Source organism: Leptodactylus fuscus, chromosome 4 (genome assembly GCF_031893055.1).
Source record: "Leptodactylus fuscus isolate aLepFus1 chromosome 4, aLepFus1.hap2, whole genome shotgun sequence".
NCBI classification, from domain to species: Eukaryota; Metazoa; Chordata; class Amphibia; order Anura; family Leptodactylidae; genus Leptodactylus; species Leptodactylus fuscus.
The window spans coordinates 165,105,382-165,131,975 of NC_134268.1; the positions used below are offsets into that span (position 1 = coordinate 165,105,382).

Consider the following 26,594-nt stretch of genomic DNA (forward strand, 5'->3'; position numbering starts at 1 on the left):
AGTAGTCATGTTGGAAAGCAGGTAAAATGAAAGACACAGAAAGCATACTCCGTTTCTTTCATATGATTTAATAGAAGTCCAAGAGCATCACCATGTTGTACAGTGTATGTAAAGGAATGGCACTTTCTCCCATAACCAAGCACAGGAAGATCAATGTTGTAACAGATAGCCTGCCGTTGTAAAATATGCATCAATGGTTAAAAGTTTTAAGATCTGGAATACAGTATGTGTTAAAAAAAGATGAACAAACCTAAAATATGATCCCTCAGATAATCTGCCCCTGAATATGAACACATTTATATGCAAATATAGTGCAATAAAATCTAACCTCAAAATATCCTAATATTTGTGTTGTAGGAATTAAATGCAGCAGAAACCCAAAACCAATATAACAGTCACTATGATACTTTGTATTGTTCAGGAGCAGGCAAGTAAAGGGACATATGCAGTAACACAATCTAACCACCATCACTGTAGGAGGAATAATAATTCTTATATACGTTAGAGAGATAAGCTGTTACAGTATATCTTGCAATATCTTGTAGAATAAAAAATAAGGAGCCAGAGATATGGCAAGGTCAGACATCATACATGTGCTCCAAGATAATCTGCTTCCTGTTTTCATTAACCTAATGAATGATGTCTTTGTTGGTATGCTTACCTACGGCAAATTCATTGCAGAAAAATTAATGTGGAAAAACTTGTTTGTGTAAGGTCCCTCTCACATGGACAGTATTTGCTTAGTATTAGACTATATGAAGATGTAATAAGTCCATGGTAAAATGGCACGCCTGGCACATGAATGATATCCTTGTGCTGCTTGTGCCTCCACGGATCCATGAATTTCCTTCAGTTTGCTCAGGAAGTAAAATGGGCAATAATAGGTTCTGCCTTAAGTTTTGTTCCAGTCTCACAGCCCTATATACAGACCATGACAATACACGGGGTGTGTAAGTGGCCATGGAAAAAAGGGTTGCACCTCTACCATCTTTTGGACCCACTTCTGGTTTTAGCTTACAAATACGGATGCAAAATATGAAACTGACCTTATAGCTGAATGGAAGAGAGGAAGACTTTCAAGAAATCTATTCAAATTCATAAACTAAGATTTTCTGCAGAACAAAATTTACCATGTGTAAACATGCCTTTACAAAGACAGTTTTTTTTTTTTCCCTACTGTCTAGGCAAAAAAAAAAAATGTTTTGAGTATCAAGATTTTGCAGTGATTCCACAAGTGATAGCTTTTACACATTCTTACTTTTGTGCGTTAGTGGAGACTAGGCTCCAGAATTTTGCAGCATAATATAATTCATTTAAAAAAAATATGTATATACTACAAATGCTCAGGATGGCTCTGCAGACAGGAGATAACTTCTTCCACAGGTTTACCTTCATAGCAGATTCGATACACAGCAGTGAAAAGTGGAAATCTAGGGTGAAACCAAAGAAATTTAGAAATGCATCCAATGAGCTAGTAGGCGCAAGATCAATGTTTTTCTATTGGGTGTACAAGTCACAAATCATGTGAGATAAATAAATACTTTCTATAAAAATATCTATTTTATTTACATTTTTTCACTAAGAACACACTTGTACTATTCTAGCAGAGCAGTGGTACCTTTAAAGAGGACCTTTCACTGATTTGGGCACAGGCAGTTCTATATACTGCTGGAAAGCTGACAGTGCGCTGAATTCAGCGCTTTGTCGGCTTTCCCGATCTGTGCCCCGGGTAAAACGCTATCGGTCCCGGTACCGTAGCGCTTTATAGTCAGAAGGGCGTTTCTGACAGTTAGCCAGGGATGCCCTTCTGCCCAGCAGCGCCTATCGTGCTGTACTGTGTGAGCGGGGAGGAACGCCCCCTCCTTCTGCTCACAGTGCTCGTTCATAGAAGAGTATTATCAGGAGGGGAGGGGGCGTTCCTCCCTCGGCACCATTATGTAACAAAACCCTGGAGATGCCGGCGGTCATGTTTGACCGCCGGCATCTCAGGGGTTAACACCCGCGATTGGACCCGGTTCCGACCATGGGTGTTACAGGGCATTGTCAGCCGTATGTTACGGCTGACACCCGTAGGGCATGGTGCACACACAGGTTCTGTGTGCGCACCATGCAGCCGCTGTAGTAGTACGGCAGTTTGCAGGAAGTCCTTCCCGGCAGCGCCGTACTATTACGGCGGATGTCGGGAAGGGGTTAAAGCGCTTCTTTGCAGACAGTTGCCTTTGTCTAATGTGTTAAGATTTTCTGTGGACATGCATGGCCACCTTTTCTCCTCTCGATGTTGGATCAGTTTCTCTTGAAAAGTAGAGAAGTCACTGGCTGCTTCCTTGTTAGCTCTTGAAAGTAATTGAGCCATTTTACAACTTCCTAGTGTGCTGTGGAGCAGCAGCCACAGGCTAGGACAAATGTTAACTTCTCAATCCATTGTCATGCATTGTAGACTCACTAATGAGTGCGCCACTTCCCCAGCGAAGCTTGTCACTTACTTGTCTACCATGCCTTTCTGCTGCAGGATACGGTACACTTCTGCAGAGGTTTGAGGTCCTTGTAGCTTCTGTCCATTCAGCATTTCCTTTTCAAGTTCTTCTATACTCTACGCACAAGAACACAATAATTGTCAATTCCAGAAAGCACTCGATGTGGGTTCATTAAATCCTTACCTGTAATGAATAATCTAGCTGCAGGTTACATAGGGACGCAAAGAGTGGTATATAGACGAAATCTTACTTTAAAGAAGTAGAAATATTTGTTTCATTACACACAAGGTGTGGTGCTATATCCGAGGGCTTTTTTTTCCTATTCCCAAGCCGTTTCACAGCTGGAAAGCTTTGATAAGACTCAAACTAACAGAAATGTATGATCACAGGGAGAAAATGCCGCTTCAGCACCGAGATGAAATGAATCTCTTCTGTACTTGAAAGTCTAGTAACACATGCAGAGATATGCAAACTGATTATACAAGGCAAGCTGTGAGTTTACCAACATGGAGCGTAGGTGGCTTACAGGCAACATTCACAAGGGTTTGCTAAAAAACAAACCATTACGGTGCTTGGACAAATTTGTGAACTACGCCAAAAAGTTTATATTGCTTCAAATGATGCCGTATGACTTAAAAGAAGCCATGTGCTGTGATCGAGCGACTCGAGTCATTTAACCACTCAACACAACCTGCCTCATCTTATCAGAGACCTCCCACATGTCACTTTCTTCACCACCATGTAATAAATGTACGAATGCCAAACCTGTGGCCTCGAGCTGAAAGCCGCCTTGGGACACAAAGCATCGACAGCTTCAAAGAAAGTGAACAAAACAAATACCGCAAAAAGGTATAAAGAGTGACTGATGTTCTAAACAGGATTCGCCTTTGAAGACTGCAACAAAACTAAATTCTATGATTAAATACAAGTATGAGAGTGTTGTGGAGAGGACTTGTGTGTAGCTCTGTCCAACCTCAAAGGCTCAACCTTACTCCTATGTACCACTATAAAAGAGGATGTTTCTAATGAGAAGTCCAAGAGAGCCCCATTACACCACAATAACACCCATGCGGCCCCATTTCTACATGAAGCTAAACCATATATTGTTTGTTTCCTACATAAGTTACTGTAGTACACATCTATGAGAAGTTCATGCTCGCCATCAGAGAAAGGGGTCAGAAAACACAATACATGTGCCAGATACCAGTGTGGGATCCTATATTCACAGCACAAGTCATTGTTCCTGCTGTTTTCATTCAATCAATGCACTATTGGGAAAGGTGTGTGTGTGTGTGTGTGTGTGTGTGGGGGGGGGGATTTATTAAGTCTTAACATCAAAAGGAACAGTCGAGGGCACGCTTTGCTCATCATGAGGCTGGGTCACAAAGTCCACGCTTTCCTCTGGTGCCCATACACCCAAGTGCAAATCTAGAACAGCCCCATTTACACCATTGTTGTAGTGCAAATGTTCAGAAAAATGTCAAAGCTGACACAAAAACGCCACTTGTAGCTAGGTTTAACCACAAATAACAGATTTGTAACTATAAGTATTTAGCAAAAAACTAAATTCAGATTAATGCGCTCCCCATGATCAAAAACTAAAAAAAAAAAAAAAAAAAAAAAAAAGGCTAACAATAGTAAAATCGTCATAAGCCAAATGGCTTTATAATGGTGAGTATAGGAGATGGCTGCACACCCTAGTTGACCGACTGGCTGGAAACGTACAATCGGTAGGAGACTATTAGAACAAAAGAAAAGAAAAAACCTGGTGGCGCAAATTCAAAAATATATAATATACCAGGTTTTTTCTTTTCTTTTGTTCTTATAGATTTGTAAATATCTTATGCTACAAAAGTTTAAAAAAAAAAAAAAAAAAAAAAAAAAAAAAAAAAAGGCGGGGATTTTATTAATCCCCCCCCCCTTTATATTTTTCAGAGCATATCTGTCACAACCCTTTAACTCTTTGAATTTTAATTCATCTATACTTAGTTATTCTGCAAAGGATGCATAAACATAACCAATTCAGTACCTTGCCAGTGTTAACAAATGCCTCAGCCACTTTTCGATTACGCCCTCCGTAGCAAGTGGTAATAAGATCGGCGATTCCACAGCTCTCCAAAAATGTAGCAGTGGATACTGGGCCTTTACAGAAAACCTTGGCGAATGCAATCATTTCCATAAGTCCGAGACGGATGACAGCAGCTTTCGTGTTATCACCACACTTGAGACCATCACCAAAACCGGCGCCGACAGCCACAATATTCTGTATGAAAGAGGGAAAAGATTTTGCAGTTAGTTTTACATCTCCTGCTTAAAGGTTTAATAAAAAGTGTTTGAAATTTCTATTTTTACTACAAACGTCAATCAAAAAGTTAAGTAGAAAGGTAGGCGTCCCTATAGGAATAGGCAAATTGCGTATTGTGTACCGCAAAATTTAAAGAGGACCTTTCATCAGATTGGGCACAGGCAGTTCCATATACTGCTGGAAAGCCAACAGTGCTTTCCCGATCTGTGCCCCGGGTAAAGAGCTATCGGTCCCGGTACCGTAGCACTTTACAGTCAGAAGGGCGTTTCTGACAGTCAGCCAGAAACGTCCTTCTCCACAGCAGCGCCTATTGCGCTGCACAGTGCGAGCGGGGAGGAACGCCCCCTCCCCTCCTGATAATACTCGTCTATGGACGAGCACTTTGAGCAGAGGGAGGGGGCGTTCCTCCCTTCTCACACTGTACAGCGCGATAGGTGCTGCTGTGGAGAAGGACGTTCATGACTGACTGTCAGAAACGCCCTTCTGCCTACAGATAGCTCTTTACTCGGGGCACAGATCGGGAAAGCACGGTCAGCTTTCCAGCAGTATATGGAACTGCCTGTGCCCCATACCATGAAAGGTCCTCTTTAAGAATCAACTAAAAAGTGAAATTCACCTAACCAATCCATTAGTCTATGGTACACAATGCACAAATTGACTATTCCTGTAAGGAGGGCTGCACATTGTTACTGTCTGGACACACAAGAATCGCCAAAGAAACACTTCCTCAGGTGGGTCAACATTGTACCTAGTGTTTAGCAGACCTGGAATTTTCCTATGTGTCAAAATGGGACCAGGAAGTAGAGACCAGCTGGGAACCAGTAAATATTGGGATGGGAGAATCCGTTGCGCAGGTTTTAATTCTCAGGATTTTGTTGTTTTTTTTTTGCACAAAAATAATTCTCCTTACTGGACAACCCCATATTCACACAAGATGGACGTACAATAAAATGATGGCTATACTGTATATCAGCACTTGTTAGAAAACCATCTCTAACTCTTGACATAGAATAAACATTTTGCAATAGCCCTGTATACTACAAGCAAACCATTTATATTCCTATGGAGCTGTGTATGCAGTGTATGTCTATGACCGTAAAGCTCTATTAACAAGCCCGTTTAATGGGTGGCATGCTGGGTAGAAAACCTTGATTAACTCGACAGTAAAAGGCAAAGAAAGCAGCCAAGAGTTCTTACAGACCCATGGCAATACTTATGTAGCAGAGATTGTGCTGGATACTTGGTAAGCAGCATCTTGAAGAATTGCAGTCTTATACCCTTAAATATAAACATCAAATGTATTCTCTCACTCTTCACTAAGTCAGGCACTTATGTAGGAAAGTCATGTTATACCGTTCACACACTGCTGTTCTGTAGCCTGTTAAAATTTGACCAAGCACAACATTTATATGGGGTTTGTATGTTGTCGCTGTGTTTGAGTTAGCTTCTGTTAGTCTCCCCTATTTTTTGCTTATTTTTAGAAGTAGTGGTGTGAGCGATGATGGAATCCGTACAACACTGCAAGTCATGCTGGAGATTAAGAACAGTACATTAAAAATACCGCCATTTATGGAGTAACTACAAAGATAGCAAAACAGACACTGGAATCTGAGTCTTTAAAAAACAGGTAAAGGCTAAGGAACCAAGCTGTAGGATCCAGCGCTTAGGACTGCTCTGGGAAAAATAACAAAACACTGCAATTCATAGTACTGGTAATGTGAATGAGATTTTGCTTAAAGGGAAAAAAACCTTTTTTGTTAATAAAAAAAAAAAAAAAAAAAAAAAAAAAGTGTATTTTAGTGCTATTAATTGCACTAAAATACTTTTAGCAGTATTCTGAGTGATTTCTATCTAGGACCTTCTGACATTCTCTACATTTGTTTACATGTTTCCCCATAGCTTTTGCTCTCCTAGCCGACAACTCCCTTGAACCCCCTCTCTCACAACCCTCTCTGTCTCCCCAGCTATTCCGTGGACTAGTAGATCTATCTATCTCACGCAGCCCCAATGCCCCCACAATCATACCTACCTATGTTCTATGTCCTGGAGATCAGCGTCTTCTGTCCCAGCGGCACCCTGTTCTGTGGACTTCTTGCGCATGTGTGGTATGAGCTCTTCACTTCTGCTGGAGTCTATACAATAAGGGCTCGTTCACACGGGGGGGCGGCAGATCGGATTTTTGCACCGAGAGTGACGCAGGGAGCCGCATCACACTCAGGTCAAAACCCGCCTGCCACGACCGTCGTGGCTTTCCCCTCCGGAATCGGCTCAAATCAACTGGCCGAAACTGGAGGTTGCTGCCGCCAGGCGGAAGCTGCGGCACAGTGAGCTGCGGAATCCGCCTGAAGAAAGGGTAGCTCGCTTCTTTTTTCCGCTAGCGGCAAAATGCCGCTAGTGGAAAAAAGAACGCTAGTGGTCTCCATTGTATGAAGGTGGATTTTGAGGCGAAATCCGCTGTCCAAATTCGCCTCCTTGTCCCCGTGTGAACTAGCCCTAGCTTTATTGTGGAGGTGTTTTGGAGGGAGGGGGAGTTTTGGTGATGCTTCGTTTCTGGAAATGGAACATCACTGGATCATCAGAAAATGTGGCAAGTAGAGATTTTTTTTTTTTTTTTTTTTTTTAAATTAAAGTCAATTAGAAGTTAGTCAGGAGTGGGGTTTAGTTTAGGGACTGAATTTCTATTTATCCCGGACAACCCCTTTAAAAGGGAGTCCATCACTGTTCTCAGCTACGTTATACTGCTCCCATAGTGTTGTAAATGCTAATAGCAGAATAAAAACTATACCTTTCCTATGTTTCAGAGCCCCTGGGATGCGGAGAAAAAGCACTTTTATCCCCCCTTGGAGCACAGGGGGAGTTTTCTTCTATTACTGAGCACTGCTGCATCATCACTAAACACACCCATCCTGCATTCAGCTCTTCCCCCTGGGCAGTGGGAGTTGATCCTGGAGGGTGGGAGTTGATCCTCCTACTGAGCTGAATGCAGGATGGGCATGTTTAATGATGATACTTCAGTACTCAGTAACAGAAGAAAACTCCCCTGTGCTCCAAGATTCTCATTTGAATAAATATTAAAAGTGCTTTTACTGATGTTAAACATTTTCTTTCCTAATAATATGTTCCTTTCATGTTGAGTAATCTAATGTCATCTACCAACTGTTATTTTTTTGGTTACAAGTTGTTTAATGACTAATGTCTTTGTTTTATAAACTCCTTTTCTGTGAACTTAAATTGTAAAAATTGTAAAACTCAAACTCTGAATTATTAAAAAGAAAAAAAAAAAAAAAGTGCTTTTTCTCCACATCCCTGGGCCTCTGAAATATAAGAAAGGTATTTTTTTTATTCTGCTAACAGCATCTACAGCACTAAGGGAGCGATTTAAAGTAGCCATGGGCAACGATAGACACCCTTTAAACTACTCACCCACACATTGTGGAGAAAAAGAAAAATGTAGTATGTTAGTTGCAGAATTACAGAATTAGTGTTTCTTCTATTCATTTAATAGGGAAGAAAAAAAAACAAAATTATATATATATATATGTATGTATATATATATATATATATATATATATATATATATATATATATATATATATATTTTATCCCGCATCCAGCGAATATGGTATAGCTGTTAGATTGGTGGCCCAGAGTTTGGATTGTTATCATCAGTCATAAGAACAAGGGTCCATAATTCCCCCTATATGAACAGAGTAGGGACAGAGGAAGAATAAGAGAGTACAAGACATAGCCATTTTCAGTAGAACCTTACAACTGAATGAAGTGGTAGCGTGCATGTCACTCTATTCGGATAATAGGACTCAGAACCCCAGCATTGGCCAAACCCCACTGACCTAGCAGTTACCCTCTACTCAATGATTGGGGGATAACTTATTATCAGAATATACCTTTAAGTACATAATGCCTGGAGCAAACATAAAAGTTTTAGAAACCTTACATTCTATTAAACCAGGCTGCAATAATAATAAAGAAAAAGGTGAGTTTTTTTTTTTTTTTTTTTTTTTTAAAAAAAGCAAGCCAAAGTATGGATATCTTATCACCTTCTTGCCATGCTCCTAGACACATACTGCATTTAAATGAAGCAAAAGCAATTCCGGTGTTCAGCACCAAGCTACAAGTCCACATATAAATGCCCTTTTAAGTAATGAGTGTCCATTGCAGGGAAGGACACTGCAATGGAAAAACACAGATAGATAAATAGAACATCAGGGCACATTAGGTAATGGGCAATTTAATATTTTTATAGGTAATAAGAGCTGGAGATGTTTAAGGATTTAAATGGAAATGCAAGGATTAAAAATAACATACGTTTGCTATGTATTGTACATTAGAGGACTGAAAAATGTGAGCTGAACACAGCAGGCGAGGGAATCGTTGGCATAATAGGGCTCTATTATTGGGCTGGAGCTGAGTAAGGGAAGTGCAATGCTAGAATCAGATAACAAGTGCAGATAAATGTTGTCCAGAACATTACACTTGCATCTAGAACACATTTGTTTCTACTTCTGGAAACTTTCATTGTGGTATATGGAGGTCTTCATTTGTTCATAAATGCAAAGCACAATTATATTTAGTTTACATAATTGATAAGAAATATATTATATTTATTACATACACACAAACATGGAGTTACACAAACTATGCAGTATGCAGTTCTTCCAGAGCTGGTGGGTGAAGACTAGTTGCCATGCTCACAGAAAGAGAACTCAAACTCATTTTTCTCTCCCTCACTCAGGAACATCCCCAGGATCATGCAAAACACAGAGAGGTGTTCTTAGAAAGCTCCTATTTATCTGATGCAGGAGTCTCAGGCTAGGTTCACACTGGGTTTTTTGGACCGGATTTTGACGCGGGAATCCGGTCCAAAAAATGCCTCCCGCGGCTAGCCGTGACTGTTGCAGCATTCTGACAGTCGCGGTATTCTGCTCTGGATTAGGCCCAAAAGAATGGGCCTAGTTGGGAGGGAGTGTCGCACCGCGGATGCCCACGACTGATTCGGTCACAAAATCTGCGGCAAGAGAGGGCAGGTCGCTTCTTTTTTCCGCGAGTGGGAAGAAACTGCTCGCTGAAAAAGGAAGTGAATGCCTGCCATTGAAGTCAATGGGAAGCACTTTTTTTGGACCGGATTCTGAGGCAGATTCCGCATCAAAATCCGGTCCAAAACCCCCCGTGTGAACCCAGCCTAAGGCTGAGGCCCCGTATTGCAGAAATGCAACTTTTTTTTGTTGCAGATTTTGCTGCGGTTTTTTGAGCCAAAGCCAGGAGTGGATTGAGCAGAAGGTAAAAGTATAAGAGCTTCCTTTATATTTCCCATTCCATCTGTAGCCTTTCCTGGGTTTGGCTCACAAAAAAGCTGCAAAATCTGCAACATAAAAAAAACTAAATTGCATTTCTGCAACGTGGGGCCTCAGCCTTAGGCTACTTGCATAGGACATGTTGAGGTGCATGGAGCCAAGCATTTTTGCTTTTGACATTTTCAGCTCCTGCTCACTGCTCCTCCACTTTCTATATACCTATTCTGAAGTCTGCCTTAGATGGATAAAGCAAGAAGTTAGTTTAGCAGGAAAGTGTTGGGGCAGCCAGATTAGGGAAGACAATACAAAAGTATTTGCTTGTACCATGGATTTATGCAGTCTAAGTTTGTTGAAATGACAGTGATCACTTAACACTTCCAAAGTGGAGGATGGAAGTTCCATAGTTAAAAAGAATGCAGTCTTAGGACAAGATTATATTGGGTCAGGGCCAGAAGTGTAAGATCTTCAGTGCCCATGGCTGGCATGGTTTCTCCAAAACACAAATTATGTATGCTGAATGGACTCTCAGCCAGCCCTTTACTTGAAAAAAAAAAAAGGAAATCCGAAGGCTCTCCCAAAAGAACTGGATATATGGTTGCAGTAGATGGAAACCATTTAGTTACAGGCAGAAGTAGAGGCATGAGAATATATGCACCATCATCATAACTATATCAATAAACCGAAATAAACACGGCACTAAAACTAGGAGGAGAATGGCCGCTGCTTTATGAGGCATTGCTGATGCAGATTATTTAATTAAACAAGGCTTAAAAGGGGTTGTCCAGTTTCAGCAAATAAAGGTTATGGTTTGTACAATGAGAAGTTGCACAATTTTCTGTACTGGTTCCTCAAGGTTTTCTAGATATCTGTAAAACTCAGTCCATGGTCATGTGATGGACACACAGGTGCACAGCTCGGGACAGTCACATCATGCAGCTGTGTGTCCATCATATGACCATGAACTGAGTTTTAATAATTATGACATGACACATACATCCTTCTTATCCTGAGGTTTCATCCTCTAACTAATAGGTATGAGACGAACACACAAACACCCCAACCCCCCCCCCCCAAAAAAAAAAACAAAAAAAAACACACAACTAAAAACACACATCAGCAAGTCATGTTATTGCTAATGAAAGTCTGACTCATGTGCAGATACTTACTTTATTGGTCACCCCTCAGTTTATTGCTGGTTTTAGCAAATACTGTGTTTGTTTAAAGCACATAGTTACAGGATTAGTTTCATATACTTGTCTAGCAGGGTTCACAGTGCAGAGTTTAATTCAATGGATTGTTCTAGCTCCTTGTACATACTGTGTTTCAGTTTCTCTGTAGGAATCTGATCTTTTCTACTCTCCGGGGCAGAAACTTTTAGGCAGAGTTACCCTAGACCATCTTAAACTGCAACAGGTTTTTGTCGTCAGGGACCTCAGAAGCCCAATTACAGGCCTCAGCAGTCCCCGATGACAGGCAGAAGTTCCGGGGACAGCAGGGAGTCACACCGGAGCCCAGAAGAGGCAAGTAGCACTTTTTTTTTTTTAACGTTTGCTTACCTCTCCTGGAGTTCCACCTATATTCTGGGATCCGAAGAGACCCCAGGCTGTGATAATAGCAGTTTCAGTTTGGACAAAATTTACAAATATTGTAATAACTGAACCAAAATAACCAACATGAACAAAATCATGCCAGTTATGCTGCTTGATGTTCACTTATTTTTTTAATTAATCGCCCAGCCATAATGTAAACTGTAGTTTTGAAGAAAATGCCACACATTAAGCAGTTGAACTGACCATTAAAAATAACACACGCAAGTGTCAGGAAAAGGTATCATAAACTGTAAAGAAAAAAAATAAATCTAAAAAGTAAAACAATGGTAACAGTAGCACACGCACGCGCATACACACACAGTGTGTCACCAGCCGGCTGTACCTCACTAACTCACAGTGGCAACACTACAACTCATAATAGCTCCAGAAATTGATCCCCTTTTTCCTATATTTCTGCAGTATTAGGCAGGAGCTTTGGAAACCTGGACAACCACCACCAAGGTATTCTGTGTACCAAATGTAGCCTCCATTACTTCTCTGAAGAGCTTGTCACCCAACTTTTCCAGGCTACTGAATTCTAAATTTGCCTAGAAATAGTGATACATCTCTATAGTCTGAGTCCTTGGAAAACTGCATGGCGACACAGAGAAGCTGGAATGGTGACCCATCGAAGTGGTTACTCAGCTTTCCCAGACTTCAAAATTTATCCTGAACAAGCTCAAATGATTAGATTGGTGGTGGGAACAGGATTTAAAGTCCTTACGAAGGGAAAAAGAAAGCTTACCAGTGAATTCCCTGCACTGGATAAAGTTTTATCAGTAGATTCACGAGAGTCCCAATTACTTCCTTAGAAGAGCACAACAGGGAAAGCCATAAGTCTCTCATTCCTGTAACCAACACCGCCCCTGCTGACCCCCTGACTCCTCTACTCTATGGACCAGCATAGCCATAGCCAGCACAGACAGACTTCTGGCACCCCGCTATGCAAAAACTACTAATTAGGGCACTGGTGAGTCTTATTTTTCCCTGCGTAACCCCTTTTAAGGCTGTAAAATAAACTATAATATGGCTTATGATTGCCAATATATATATATATATATATATATATATTAAACACAACATACCATTTAAAAGTCTAAGGCTAGGTACACACCTGTGTTTGCGTTTCCAATCCTGGGGTCCGCTTGGGGACCCCAAAAACGGAAAACCTAATCTGCTTAAAAAGAAAGCGGTTATCCGCGATAAAAACAGAAAAATGTGGAGAGAAAAGTCCTGCTTGCATCTCTTAAGTGGATTTGGGCACGGAAACCCCAAATGTAGACCGGGCACAGTCGTGAGCCTAACCTTAACTAGTAAATAACTACAGACATCAGAAGAGTGATTTTCTGTTTCTGTACATTTTACCTTTAAGGCCCCACACAGTTCCACAGTATCAGCATCCTCCACTACAGTGATACGGAAATTTGGAGTCTGTAAAAGTTCTTTGAACAAAAGACCATGTTCAAGGATTTTGCTTCCTGGACATAAAGGAGAGAACATCTATTAGAACAGTTATTTCTTTGCATTAAACATTGCTGGCAGAACGTTTTCCATTGGCGTCAGTATGCACATGTATTCATGAAGGCGTATTTACACAGGCTTTCCCATTGAACAAATACAAGTTTAACGGCAGCTGTAACCCATAACCTAAGAGACCAACATCAGTAGAATACATCAATGCAGCTAACAAATGCACACTCTAGTAACAAATGGAAAGGGATTACAAATCTCTCCTTTAGGAATAACAACAGAAAGAATACTTCAGATGATATGGAACACAAGGAATGCTGGGCAAGTGAATGGGAAATACTTGAAAAGGAATGGTTGTAGAGATCTTAATGCCAAACACATCTGACACACATTTCACCCTCTACCATGAAATGGTAAAATCCACAGTATATGAAGATTTACATACTACATTGCAGTTCAAATTCTCTAATAATCTGCAGGTTGTTTTCAGCAGAACATGGTTGAGATTTTCTCCAAGTCACTCCCTCTGTGGCAGCTGTAAAACGCCATAGAAATTCTGCAGCATTTCACTATGAAAGAGTTCACTGCAGATTTCCATAATGGAAAATAAGTGGTGTTTTTTTTTAAATTCTGCTATGAACCCCCACCCCCCCCAAATAAAGTGGTTTTTGATTTTCCATTCCTAGCGTCTTCAATACATGGTCAGTAGAGGTTTAGCACCTGGCACCCCCACAATGAGCTGTTACAGAGAATGGAGCAGGAAGCGGACAGCGCTTTTCTTTGTAGTGCTTGAAGTCGCTACAGCTTAGGGAGCTGATCTACAGGAATCTGGTCTGGCCACTACACAGAAAATAGAGCTTTTGCCTTCCTGAGAATAAGCTGCTGAGAACAGCTGATGGAGGTCTGACATCCCACTATCAATCTGCCATAGCAGACCTATACTTACGATAGGCCAGCAATATTGTTAGCCTGAAAAATCCATTTATGATAGGCTACCAATTGTCGTTGGGGGGTCTGACTCCTCATTGCAGTGTCAGACTCTAATGGCTGTTCATGGTACTGCAGCTTATTACATCTCAATCCCATTCAAATGAAAACAGGCACAGTCACAAGTTTCTGTATAGTATAGTGCCTAGTAATGTGGCCTTCAGGGTCACCTGAATAAGCTGATTGTTGGGGTGCAGGTATTCAACTCACCCTATGATCTGGTGTTGATGCGAAGGATACACAACTGCACGAGACACAAAAAAAAAAAAACCCTTCCCATATTCATATGGAAGAAAGAGCTCTACAACTGTACTCCTACAAGATCCTTCATAACATTGATCACGTACCCTTTGGCTGGAGAGTCACTGATAATGCAGCCAGTCATCATAGAATGCAAGCCTAATTAACGGAGAAGAAAACTAACAAGACCTCTGGAACATTAGTCACTGGATCCCCACTTAAGCCTTCCTTATGTAAATCTCAGCAAACCTCAAAGAGTACCTATCTACAGCTGGATTTACATTCATTTGCTTTCTACATAATACAATTAGCAAATCTGAAAAATCTTCAGGAAAGGTGCCCTGCGCCCACATACGTGCCAAAGCCGGATGGCATACTTCTCTTGATTTTGTCCCAACATCATTTATAAAGGCGGTAATTAACTTATTTCGGTTACTTTTCTCTGACCCATAAGCCATATTTATCTCATATTCTGCAGAACATTCACTTAACACATATCAGAGAGGAAGGGCACAATTATGATGCTCAGTGAACATGTAGCAGAAAGAGATAAGAGCCCATGCTTTTAGATACATCAACTACCTAGAAAAGGTCTTAATGACCATCATAATATACATATTAATAAACCTAAGTAGATTTTATGGGTGTCACATTATTACCTGATCTCCAAAGCATGAAATTGGATAGCTAGAACATTAGGTCTCGGATTTGTCGCCTTTCGAGACATTAGGATGAGATATAATAAAATTATGCATGGCCAAAAGAAGACCCTGTGTCTGATGGCGTAGTGTATAGGCTCGTGATTAGATATAAATAGCTTTTTATTCTGTCTGCTGGATGATATGGTTTTACAGCGTTTGGAAATGTCTTTTTTATTATCAATGTAAAAATGTTATATATATATGTGTATATATATATATATATATATATATATATATATATATATATATATATATATTAGAGAAATTGTGTGGGGCGAATCTGAACAACAGTTACCTTGAAAAGGTTTGGTTGAAGGGAAACACAGCAAATATCATGCCTTCAGGGATGTACATCAATTTTTTTTTTTTTCTTGGAGCTTATGTGTTTCCAATGGTATATTAGAAATGCGCTGCTCATAACCACCATTAAAAACTATGTGCAGTTTCAAAGTAAAAATGCATTATGTAAAAGTCGCTGAAGAATCATTGTGATCAGGAAAAAAGATTGGCGTAATACAGAAGCTCGTTGGATCATAAAATCAGTTCAACGCTGAAAGTTCAGTTCACAGGAACCACGGTTGGGCAGAGAAATATTGCCCACACATAGACCGTATTTGGGCTGAAAAATATGTTTGCATGAAAGAGCCTTTAAAGAACTCTGACCAAACCCCCCCCCCCCCAAAAAAAAAAAAAAAACAAAAAAAAACAAAAAACGATTGTCACTCTAGAGGATTCTTTCATGAATACTGCACTCATCTCTGCAATCCAGCTTCTCCTCTATTCCTGATCAGACTTCATCTTGATTTTTAGATTTCCCTCAATGCTCTGTTATCAATCCTTTAATGCATCAGCATCACATGGACAGCTAGAGACTGTACTATATGTACCTGCTGGAAGACTGTGCAGTTATCCTCTCTACATAAACTATAAGTATACGGTTAGGGAGACTGAGCTGTGATGTCCTTTACCACAGCTGTGCGACAGGAACTGCCTGCTGTATAGTAGTTAGCGACAGAAGTTTCTGTCTCCCTTGGCTGTTTGGTAAAGCCCTTTATACATTAAGACACTTAAAGAGGACCTTTCACCGATTTGGGCACAGACAGTTCTATATACTGCTGGAAAGCTGACAGTGCGCTGAATTCAGCGCACTGTCGACTTTCCCGATCTGTGCCCTGGGTAAAGAGCTATCGGTCCCAGTGCTCGTCCATAGACGAGTATTATCAGGAGGGGAGGGAGGCGTTCCTCCCTGCTCACACTGTACAGCGCGATAGGAGCTGCTGTGGAGAAGGACGTGCCTGACTGACTGTCAGGAACGTCCTTCTGACTGTAAAGAGCTACGGTACCGGGACCGATAGCTCTTTACCCGGGGCACAGATCGGGAAAGCAGACAGTGCATTGAATTCAGCGCACTGTCAGCTTTCCAGCAGTATATAGAACTGCCTGTGCCCAAATCGGCGAAAGGTCCTCTTTAAGCTCCTGCATCATTCCTTGTATTCCATTGAATAAGAAGAATTCATAGAAAGAAGTAACTAAATAATGTCTGAATTATTATTGGAAGAACATAATGAATGGAACCCCTCCCCCAAAAGGAGTTATTCCTTAACAAGTAGTTGCACTTCAGTGACTACTAGGACTCCTACATCTGTGTATTGGAGCAAAACCAATGCATTAATAAGTGTATTATAATTGTATCCCTTGTACCAGGATCTCTAGGAAATGCTCTTCTATAGAACCTCACAAGGATAGGGAATGCTGTGACTTTACAAAAAATGCAGAATTTCTAACCATATTGCATAGCTGAAGGTAAAACATAATCATATTCACTGCCAGGTTTCTGGACAGGCAATGATCCCATTTCCCACTGAAGGACACTACAGTCGGCCCTGACCCAACCTAAAATGGCAGCATTACAGGTAATGTTATATTGCTTTCATTCCAGCAGTCACTAAGAAAAACAAGTAGAATTGAATCCTGAATACATCACAAATCTACCGTAACATGCAATTTGCACTGTTTCATCCTGCCCTCTATCTGTTATACGGCTATAAATAGACTCATTAGTTTCCATATATACATTACCTATTGTTGTCTCACAGAACTTCTCTGCTGCCACTTCATTTGCAATGTTGGCTCCCATCAACACACTGATATCAATGCCCATCTTCTCGCGGATAATGTCAGAAATCAACTTCAGACCCTCAGGGCCTTCATCTATACCCTGAAGACAAGCAGAGCAAATGTCATATCATGTGGAGACGGGATCTAGACCTGCTGTCTGGTTCTGTATTTAGCTTGTATTTTCTGCTTTAAGTAAGAAACTTGGGATTGGGGATGGAATTTAATAGAAATAAGACAGGACACTATACACCATTTCCTATATATCTTTACATTTAGGATGCCCGCAGGTTCTGTGTTAACATTGTCTCTCTGAACGTAACAGGTATTCCCATCTCAGCATACATGGCTATATCCACAGGATATGCCATTAACACACAACAGATTCAGGTCCCTGAGGTTGGGACTGCATCTATCTTAAGAACACGGCCCTATCTGTCACCATAAGTGAAAAAGGGCCATGCATGAACAAGTCTCTCCATTCACTCGTATGGGACTTCTGAAGACAGCCAAGCAAGCCACCATGGCAATTATAAGAAGTCTCCTACAAGTGAACAGAGACTTCCACATGTGTGACCCTCTTTCATTCACTTGCAGGCATGAATAATGCCCCATTCTCAAGACTATGTGGGTTCCAGAATTGGGATCTACATTTATGGCTTATTTCATGCATATAAGTACTATATAAGTTTTTTTTCAAATCTGACTTAAATGTTAATGACAGATTACATAGTTACAAACATACAATCATAAAAGAGGTTTCCAGACTTTAGTAAGTTCTAGGAAACCACAAAAACCCACACCCCAAGCATATAATTTCATGAAACTGCAGCATGCCACAAAACCCATATATAAATATATACTTAAATATACAAAATTTTTAAAAAGTTGTATAAAACTCCTAATAAAAAGAAAACCCAGAAATTTTCAATAAATAAGTCACCTTGATGAGCGTTATCCCAAGAGCTTTTGAATGAACTTTTCCAGCGATTTCCTGACAGATCTTGTGTATGAACTGGTGAGGAATGACAAACACGAGCAGGTCCGCATCTTTTACTGCATCAGTCAAGCTTGGAACGGCAATCTACATAACAAGCATGATAAATGGTTAGACATGGCTAGGGGATATCCTTCCTTAAGGCCGGGGTCCCAAGTGGTGTAAAAACCGAGGTTCGCTCACTAGCAATTTGTGGGAAAATACGTGGTGTGGCCGAGAAGAGATTTTCAAAGCTATCGCGGTTTTGGAAATCACAGCATATTAATTATATCTATGGAAACGCCGTCGGTTTCCCTATAGATCTAATTGAAGCAGAAAGTCCGAAGAGGAAACTTCTGTGAACTTTCTGTGCAAAGACCTGCAGGAAGAACCACAATGCGTTGCTGCTGCTGCAGCTTTTCCCACATTGCTTTTTTTGGCTGTGTGGACACCATGTGGGGCCTTAGCCTAAAGGGGTGTTCCCACAACAACAATCAAAATTCATATACAAGTATTTTGTAATTTATCACAGTCAACCGTTGAAAAAAATTAGCAAAATTGCACAAGTCTCTACAAAAGCCCATTGAAGGGGCAAATATTTCTAGTATACCTTGTGTAAGCTCATGAAAAAAAGTTGGCTAAGGCTAGAGTCACATCTGTACATGGGGCTCCATCATTTAGGTCTGCTGGGGAACCCCAGATGACTAAAACAGTGGTTACCTGCGAAGGCCATACTTTTTATACTGAAACCAGCAGAGAGAAAAGTCCACTGTGAAGGACTCTCCGCTGATTTTCTGCAGTTTCTGCCGCAGAGTCTCCAACGGAGCCTCCAGCACAGACGTCAACCTAGCCTTCCATATACTGATGCAGACTTCAAACCAAAATACTGCTGTGTGATAGTGGCTATGTAATCTGAGCACTTTCTGAATTAAAACCTGGGCACGCCCAAATATCTTTTAGGGGCGAGGTTGGTCTGCACTATATCAATGAGAATTGTAAGTCAACAAGCCAGTCAAGGTCACACCTTTTTAATGAGAATATGTGAACTTATCTATGTTGTGTAGATAAAAATAAATAAATAAATCCATGGCCTAGTCTGACTTCAACTCCTCATCCCTCCCTAAAGGAGGCTGTCATTCAAGTATGAGGGTTTGAACTTTTCAGCATTTGCTCATACTGTTTGGGAGCATTCACACGATGTAATGCGGGGCTGATTTTTGCACAATAATTCCCGTAAGAATCAGCACTGCAAAACAGAATCCCATTGACTTGAATGGGTTCCATTTAAAATGTGTAAAACATTGAAATCAATGGGTTAAAAAGCCCCCCCCCCCTGATTTCAATGTGTAGCGCACGTTAAACGGAACCCTTCGAAGTCAATGGGATTCCGTTTTGCAGCGCTGATCCTAACGCGAGTTATCGTGCGTGAATCAGGGCCGCGTTACATTGGGTGTATGCACCCTTTCACGCTCAAAACTATAGTAGTACTATACAGATTTTTCTCTGGTTAAGTTAAATCTCTCACATTCAGCTAAGACTATGAAGGAGATGCAGTTTTTGATGAGTCTGAAAAAGTGAATTAGCCTTAAAGGGGTTGGCCACTTTCAGACCAATATTGACAAACAAATGTACAATAAAAAGTTGTACAATTTTCCAATATACTTTCTGTATCAATTCCTCATGGTTTTCTAGATCTCTGCTTGCTGTCACTCATTCTGTTACTTCTAGAGGATAAAACTCTGACCATGGTCATGTGATTTATGGTCCATGGTCATGTGATGAGTACACAGGTGCCGCTCGTTACAGTCACAGCACAATAATCATCTGCCTGGTAATCAGCTGTGCACCTGTGTCCTCATCACATGACCATGGACCATAAATCACATGACCATGGTCAGAGTTTTATCCTCTAGAAGTAACAGAATGAATGACAGCAAGCAGAGATCTAGAAAACCATGAGAAATTGATACAGAAAGTATATTGGAAAATTGTATATCTTTTTATTGTACATTTGTTTGTCAATATTGGTCTGGAAGTGGCCAACCCCTTTAATTCACATCAGCATCAGAGGCTTCGCCTGCAGGACCATTTCATCTGGCAAGGTAATGGAGAACAGACCCCATTGTAGTAAATGGGATCTCTCAGAATCTTATAGATGCAGATGCGAAGCCGGCCTCAGTCCGATAAGAAGGTGCGGCATGAGGAGAACAAAAGAACAAATAAAGTATATTCTTACCACATTCTCCGGTAGTTTATGACCAGAGAGATATTTCACATTCTCGTGATCTGTGTTGATTATGTCGGTCAGCTTCCTTCCATTAATAGTCTCTTCAAACACCCACATGTTGACAGAGGGAGCAAATTTTGGCAGGTTTTTCACATTGTTTCCTACAATTTTAGCTACTGCAGAGCCCCTGAATAAATGCAAGAAAAATAAAATGTATTCAAAGCAAAGCAATAAACACAACTGGAAAAAAAAAAAATGGGTTCAAAGATGAGAAAATGTGTTGCAGATATGAAACATGGCCAGTGGGGTGTAGAGGAGATTTTGCAGATATACATATCAGCTGCAAGTGTGCCATATACCAGTGAATGGCTGCTGGGGTAAAGTGTGTGTATTGACTCCGCATTGCTGCAGACAGGTAAAGAAAGGGTAGTTCATCAAGATGACGGTTCTGGGAAACTTTAAGTTGTTCTTTGCATCCCAGGTGCTTTATTCACTTGGTCTATGTAAAATCTTATATGAAGCTGCTGCTTCTGAGCAAGTAGGAGAGAGTTGTGGAGCAGAATCTGCAATTCTCTCCCTGTGTTGTCTATGGGAGACATCATAACAACATAATAATGACCAGAGCCAGATATGAACACACAATAGCTTTTCATAACTTCTTTTCCCCCTTGTGAAATGGTTCCTCTGTAATATTGCTGCTTTTATATGCAAGGTTTCTGGTGACAGACTCTTTAACCCCTTCCTGCCGTGGGCATTTTTCAACCAAGTGGCGGACGTTGAGGAGGGGTTAAAGGGGTGCTCCAAATTAAACAACAAACTCAGACTTAAACTACCACGTTGGGAATGTTTTGTTTTACATTATATCATAAGTATTTGTAGCAACTGATATTAAAACTATTAGAAAGTGGGTTAAGAATCAATCAATAAAACGGTACCTTTGTTTCAATATATATCTACCACTGTAAGAGAATCCATTCAGTGTTGTGTAGAAGCTGATTTCTTAAGATATTCTCTAGCTTGTTGTTCTTGATGTTCTTTCTAACCCCATAGTCACGGTAACTATGATAAGGTAATGGTCCGGTTGTCCATCTACTCCCTCCACCAGAGAACAGGGTGCCCTGTATGGTGCTCATTAAAAATGTTTTAAGGGACTTGTCAAGATTCCCTGACCAAGATGAGCTGATCTTGGTCACATGTTTAATTAAGCATCTAAGATGACGGATACCGAAAGTCCATGTGCTGGCCATGCCGAACACCCACTTATCCTTGACCAATTGTATTACGTGTTTTATAAGATGTCAGCATATGTTTTTCTATATCATGAAAAAGCCAACCCATAAAAAATCATGTGACCAGGCAATAACGTATAAAAATCGGTGTCTATTGGAAGTCTGTGGGCAGGCACACTATAGATTGTATGCTATGGGTGCGTGTTCCTATTTGTTAAATAAAGCTAATGTTATTTTGGTTTTAGACGATATCATGATTTGATAAGGATTTAGAATTTTCCCCACATACTACATACTTACCTATCCATTCAGCCATGGATCCTCTCTTTGGGTCCCTGGTCTTCCTGTCCTTGGTTCCACAGCAGTGCATAATCCAGTGACTGAACAGTGATGCAGTGTACAACAGAGAATCAATGCTCAGCTACTGATTGCCTATACATGGGCGCTTCGGCCGGAGTGTCAAAAGACCAGGAACCTAAAAGGAAATAAAAGGCTGGATCCCTGGCCAAAAAGAGAGACAATTGTGTAGTACTTGTCATCTTAAAGCTGACCTTTCACTACCTCCACCAAGTCCAGTTCTCTGTTAACAGACACTGCTCCACAAAGTTGGAATTTCTCCAGTTCCCACCATTCCTGAGAAGTCGGTGCTGTTAGTTTTGGTGTCTGATATGCTAATTAGGCTTTCTACAGTCAGGTGGGCAAGGTCAGGCAGGAGCAGAAACGTGGGTGTGATTCAGAGCTCCAATCAGAGATGAACAGTGTAAGAGGTCAGAAACACCCCCCCTACCTGCTCCTTTCTGACACAGCCCACTTGACAGAACAGAACCTAAATAACTTATCAAGCACCAAAAATAACACCACTTATTACTCGGGAATAGTGGAAAAAACTGTGCTGGAACCAGTGGACCGGTGTGGAACTTGGCGGAAATGGAGAAAAGTCCTCTAAGCCTCCAGTTTAAAAAAAAACAAACCCAAAAACAAACAAATGGAACATCCCTTTAAGCCTCCGTAAGAGGCCAATTAGAGCCAGCATGAAAATTTGATGCACTTTTCTAACTACAGAACGGTATGTCACAGCTCCTGCAAGCAGATTTTCAGGGTAAGATTTGCATGATGTCAGACACAGGCCTTTTTCAGAAGGATGGTGTCCACTGGTGTGGATGTTTATGAGCCATCTGCTCTTACAACTCTCCTAGGAAACAGTTAAAAACCTTCTACGCAAAACTGAAGGACATCATATTATGTCAAGGGAACACCATGCAGTGTCAGCTTACACAGCTGGACACAGACACTTCATGTGTGACATTTAATAACAGGTTTATAGTGGTTTTATGAACAAGGCGACTGTAACTGAAGCTAGTGCGCATTTAGTATTGTAAGCCTTGCCTTGTGGAAGAGCCTAATAACATGACAGACATTGTAAAAGTAGTAATCCATAGAAGCCATTACTGTGCTCATAACAATGGAGGAACATTTTACTACACGTTACTCTGGAACACAACATACATATACAGTCACATTTCTAAATTCTTCAAGAGAAGATGGTGACCAGTGATGCATATGGTATACTTCATGGCAGCCACTGCAGGGAAATGTAGCCTTACATAGTGACTGATCATGTGAATGGCTACCCGTGTAATACAGGGATGTCCTATGGCTTCCAGAAAGGGATAGATAGATAGATAGATAGATAGTCTACCAATAAGTATTTGGACATTTATTCATATTCAGTAGTTGGTAGACCCCAGCAGATGCTTCCTTACAGACGGTATTGAGCGACACAATAATCCCGGATGCCTGGTGAAACTCCTGGTGCATGTGAGCCATCGGTAGGGTGCGGTTTCTCTGGCCAGCACTCATCGGTCTCTATCCCCCAGTTTTGGGGATCTGCCGACTCGGGGCACATTCTGACAATCACCAATCACCTTCCACTTCGTAATCACATAGGCCACTGTCAATTTTGGGTAATTCAGTTCGCTTGTTATGTCCCTTAAGGATTGACCATTTCTGTTGTACCCCACAATTACCCCTTTCTCGAAATCTGACAACTCTGCGCTTTGTGGCATCTTGCATATGACTAATGCCAATGCTGTTTCCAATTTGACGGCGGAAGGCGTGACATACATCACGACCGCAGATTTTGTATCTTCATTTGCATGGGTGTCCAAATACTTATTGGTAGACAGTGTAGATATATAGACAGTGTAGATAGATAGCTAGAGATAGATAGATAGATAGATAGATAGATAGATAGATAGATAGATAGATAGATAGATAGATCAGGGTCACCTGAATGTAATGGTGTTACAGTTTTGGCTGGCCTAGTATTCTTTTGGTCACTCAGTGATTCGCACTTACACTTCAGGCTATAGTGGATATCCTTGACATGCACAATAGTGCAAACCACAGCGTGACCTCTGACTAGACTGTGTTACCTCTGCCTGATCCCGTCATTCTCACATAGCAGGGACAAGGCGACTAGTCATAACCCAGCGAGCAGTCTGAAGCGCCAGAGACACCCTCAGTGCTCCAGACTGCTCACCAGCATAACCGGATTTATACATTTCTCTCTGCAATGGAGGCTTTGTATCGGGAAATGAAAAGCCAAGTGACCCTAACGTGTCTACCAGTGCATTTACTTGTATGTGCTAATCTCTGGTAACTCCCTTTAAATGAATGTGAGCTGAACCTGCATTTTGAAAGGACCAGACAACAATCTGTATGGGATGACCAACAACAACTGTCATCGAAAAGAAGAATTGGGCACGTCTGCTGCATCATTGCCACAGGAAAGAAGCAACTGCCAGAGGCGTCTAGCAATCCCCCATTTGACTATATTCATCTGGTGCAGATTTTATTGCAGAAATTTCAGCGACTGTCCTATTCATCTGAATGAAACTTGCAGAAATCCATGTTTGCTCTCAGAACAACCCCATTCAAAAGATGGGGAAGGATTTCCACTCTCAGCAATGTCTGCCATGCATGCGGCCACTCTTCAAGGTACATGCACACGAAAAACTGCACATGCATGAGGTCTTGGATTTGCTATTGATTTTATGGTGAATTTAACCCTTTTCAAATCCATGGCAAGAATTGACTGCTGCAGACTTTACAGTCTCCACCAAATGTCATTTATTATGTCATATACAAGAGATGAGGAATCTCAGGAAATCTCATTGTTGTATATACTGCCATATTACATTGCAGATTCTGCATTCTGCATTCAGGCATAATCTGAAACATGTCAATGTTGTTTTAAACATGTAAACACACACACAACTTCTATATGTAAGGGCCAGGAGAGACAGCGGTCTAGCTCACATCTTTCTGGAGTATATGAGCAGCTTTACTGAAAATACGAAAAGTGAAGAAGTTGTTTGTGCCTGAAAAGGCTGTATATCCCAGTCTAGGACACCATGGTAACAGATTCCATATAGCATGCCTCTAAAGCTGGGGGAGGGGGGAAACCACAAGGATTTCACAAGACTGCAGAAATAGGTTTGGCTCCATACTAACAACTGGTAATCAATGTTATCTGGTTTTTCAACTCTGTATCATGGTAACTAATATGTTTGTCCCAGCATGCACAAATGTGTATTCCTATATGACTGGTAGCAGTTATTGCTGATGCAGATTTTCCAGGAGACAAGTCCTATCCTGTTGGGATACATTCACACAATACAGTTTTGGGGCAGTTAAAATTGCATAAGGAAAAAAAATGCAAATTTTATATAAATATCTGTCACTTGGTGACAAATACTGCATGAATGTGAATGCACCCTTATTGAGTGCAGTTTTGGTGCATGCAGCCGTGTGACTAGAACCCTAGGAGTTGCAGTATGATCACTATGTAGCAATAGTGAAGTGTGGCTGCTTGTAGATACAAGTGTGATACATGTATCAGGCAGGCAGCCGGGTGCTAATCCCAGGCATTAGGATTGTATACATGTCATGGTATTAGCAGTCTCCTCCGGCATGACACCCGTCCTGCTCCATGTACTCACCAGTTCCCGGAGCCTACAATGCACACTCTGAGGGGACCGGCCATGGCTGCTCGCTGCTGACTGCTCAGGCTCTTCCTCCTTGTTTTGCTCGTGTCCTCTTCGTGTTTTGCTGAAGAACAACCTGCAGGCCAACACTTATGTCACTGCTCAGCGACCGCAGCCTCACAGCATTGTGGGGGTTGTAGTCCTGGCCCCTCCCTCATCCTCCTCTTCATTGTACTGTCGTGGTGTATTACTGCTGAAGAAACCCCAAACTATCGTATTACCAGCTCAGGAAGGCAGCATTATGTATGGTGTACAATGTACTATACTGTATGTGCTAGTATGTATGTAACAATTAGTGAGGCTCTGGTCACATTGTATGGATTATATACAAGTATATACATTATATAACATTGGTACCAGCTTGTGAGGCACTGTTCACACTGTATGGATTATATATACACGTATGTACATTATATAACATACTAACTTGTGAGAAACTATTCATGCTGTATGGATTATATTCACAAATATGTACGTTATATAGCATTTGTACCAATTTGTGAGTCACTATTTACATTGTATGAATTATATATACAATTATGTACATGTACGCGCGCCGCGGCAAATTTAGCCCCGCCCACTTTTGTGTTGACTCCGCCCATTCTCATTAATTTTTCATGTGCCTGCACACAGTATAATCCTCCTACAGTCACCCGTAAATTATATGTTCCCCCCTCTATCTCTCCCCCAGTTTCATATACACCCTTCATCTGCCCCCAGTTTCATGTCCCCCCTCCATCTCTGCCCCCAGATTCATGTCCCTCCATCTCTGCCCCCAGATTCATGTCCCCCATCTCTGCCCCCAGATTCATGTCCCTCCATCTCTGCTCCCAGATTCATGTCCCCTCCATCTCTGCCCCCAGATTCATGTCCCTCCATCTCTGTCCCCAGATTCATGTCCCCCCATCTCTGCCCCCAGA

The 26,594-nt window shown here is 41.2% G+C and overlaps 1 protein-coding gene across 1 annotated transcript; it reads right to left on the bottom strand.

The window, feature by feature from the left end:
• Positions 1 to 25,797, bottom strand: GPD1L (glycerol-3-phosphate dehydrogenase 1 like). Its single transcript, XM_075271335.1, has 8 exons — positions 25,630 to 25,797; positions 20,406 to 20,583; positions 18,137 to 18,277; positions 17,158 to 17,296; positions 13,046 to 13,158; positions 4,504 to 4,737; positions 2,484 to 2,590; positions 1 to 1,430 (listed from the first exon to the last, which is right to left on the bottom strand). Exons 1-8 carry the CDS (start codon positions 25,671 to 25,673, stop codon positions 1,334 to 1,336), a joined length of 1,053 nt encoding a protein of 350 aa, XP_075127436.1. The 5' UTR covers positions 25,674 to 25,797; the 3' UTR covers positions 1 to 1,333.
• Positions 25,798 to 26,594: the final 797 nt, after the last annotated feature.

Bases quoted from the DNA above. Each gene is read 5' to 3' on its own strand.
- GPD1L (XM_075271335.1), bottom strand. From the start codon at position 25,673: ATGGCCGGTCCCCTCAGAGTGTGCATTGTAGGCTCCGGGAACTG. The intron at 17,297-18,136 runs GTGACTTATTTA...GCTTGTCTTCAG, and splicing joins TTGGGATAACGCTCATCAAG to GGTATAGATGAAGGCCCTGA. The intron at 2,591-4,503 runs GTACTGAATTGG...TCTTGTGCGTAG, and splicing joins CATTTGTTAACACTGGCAAG to AGTATAGAAGAACTTGAAAA.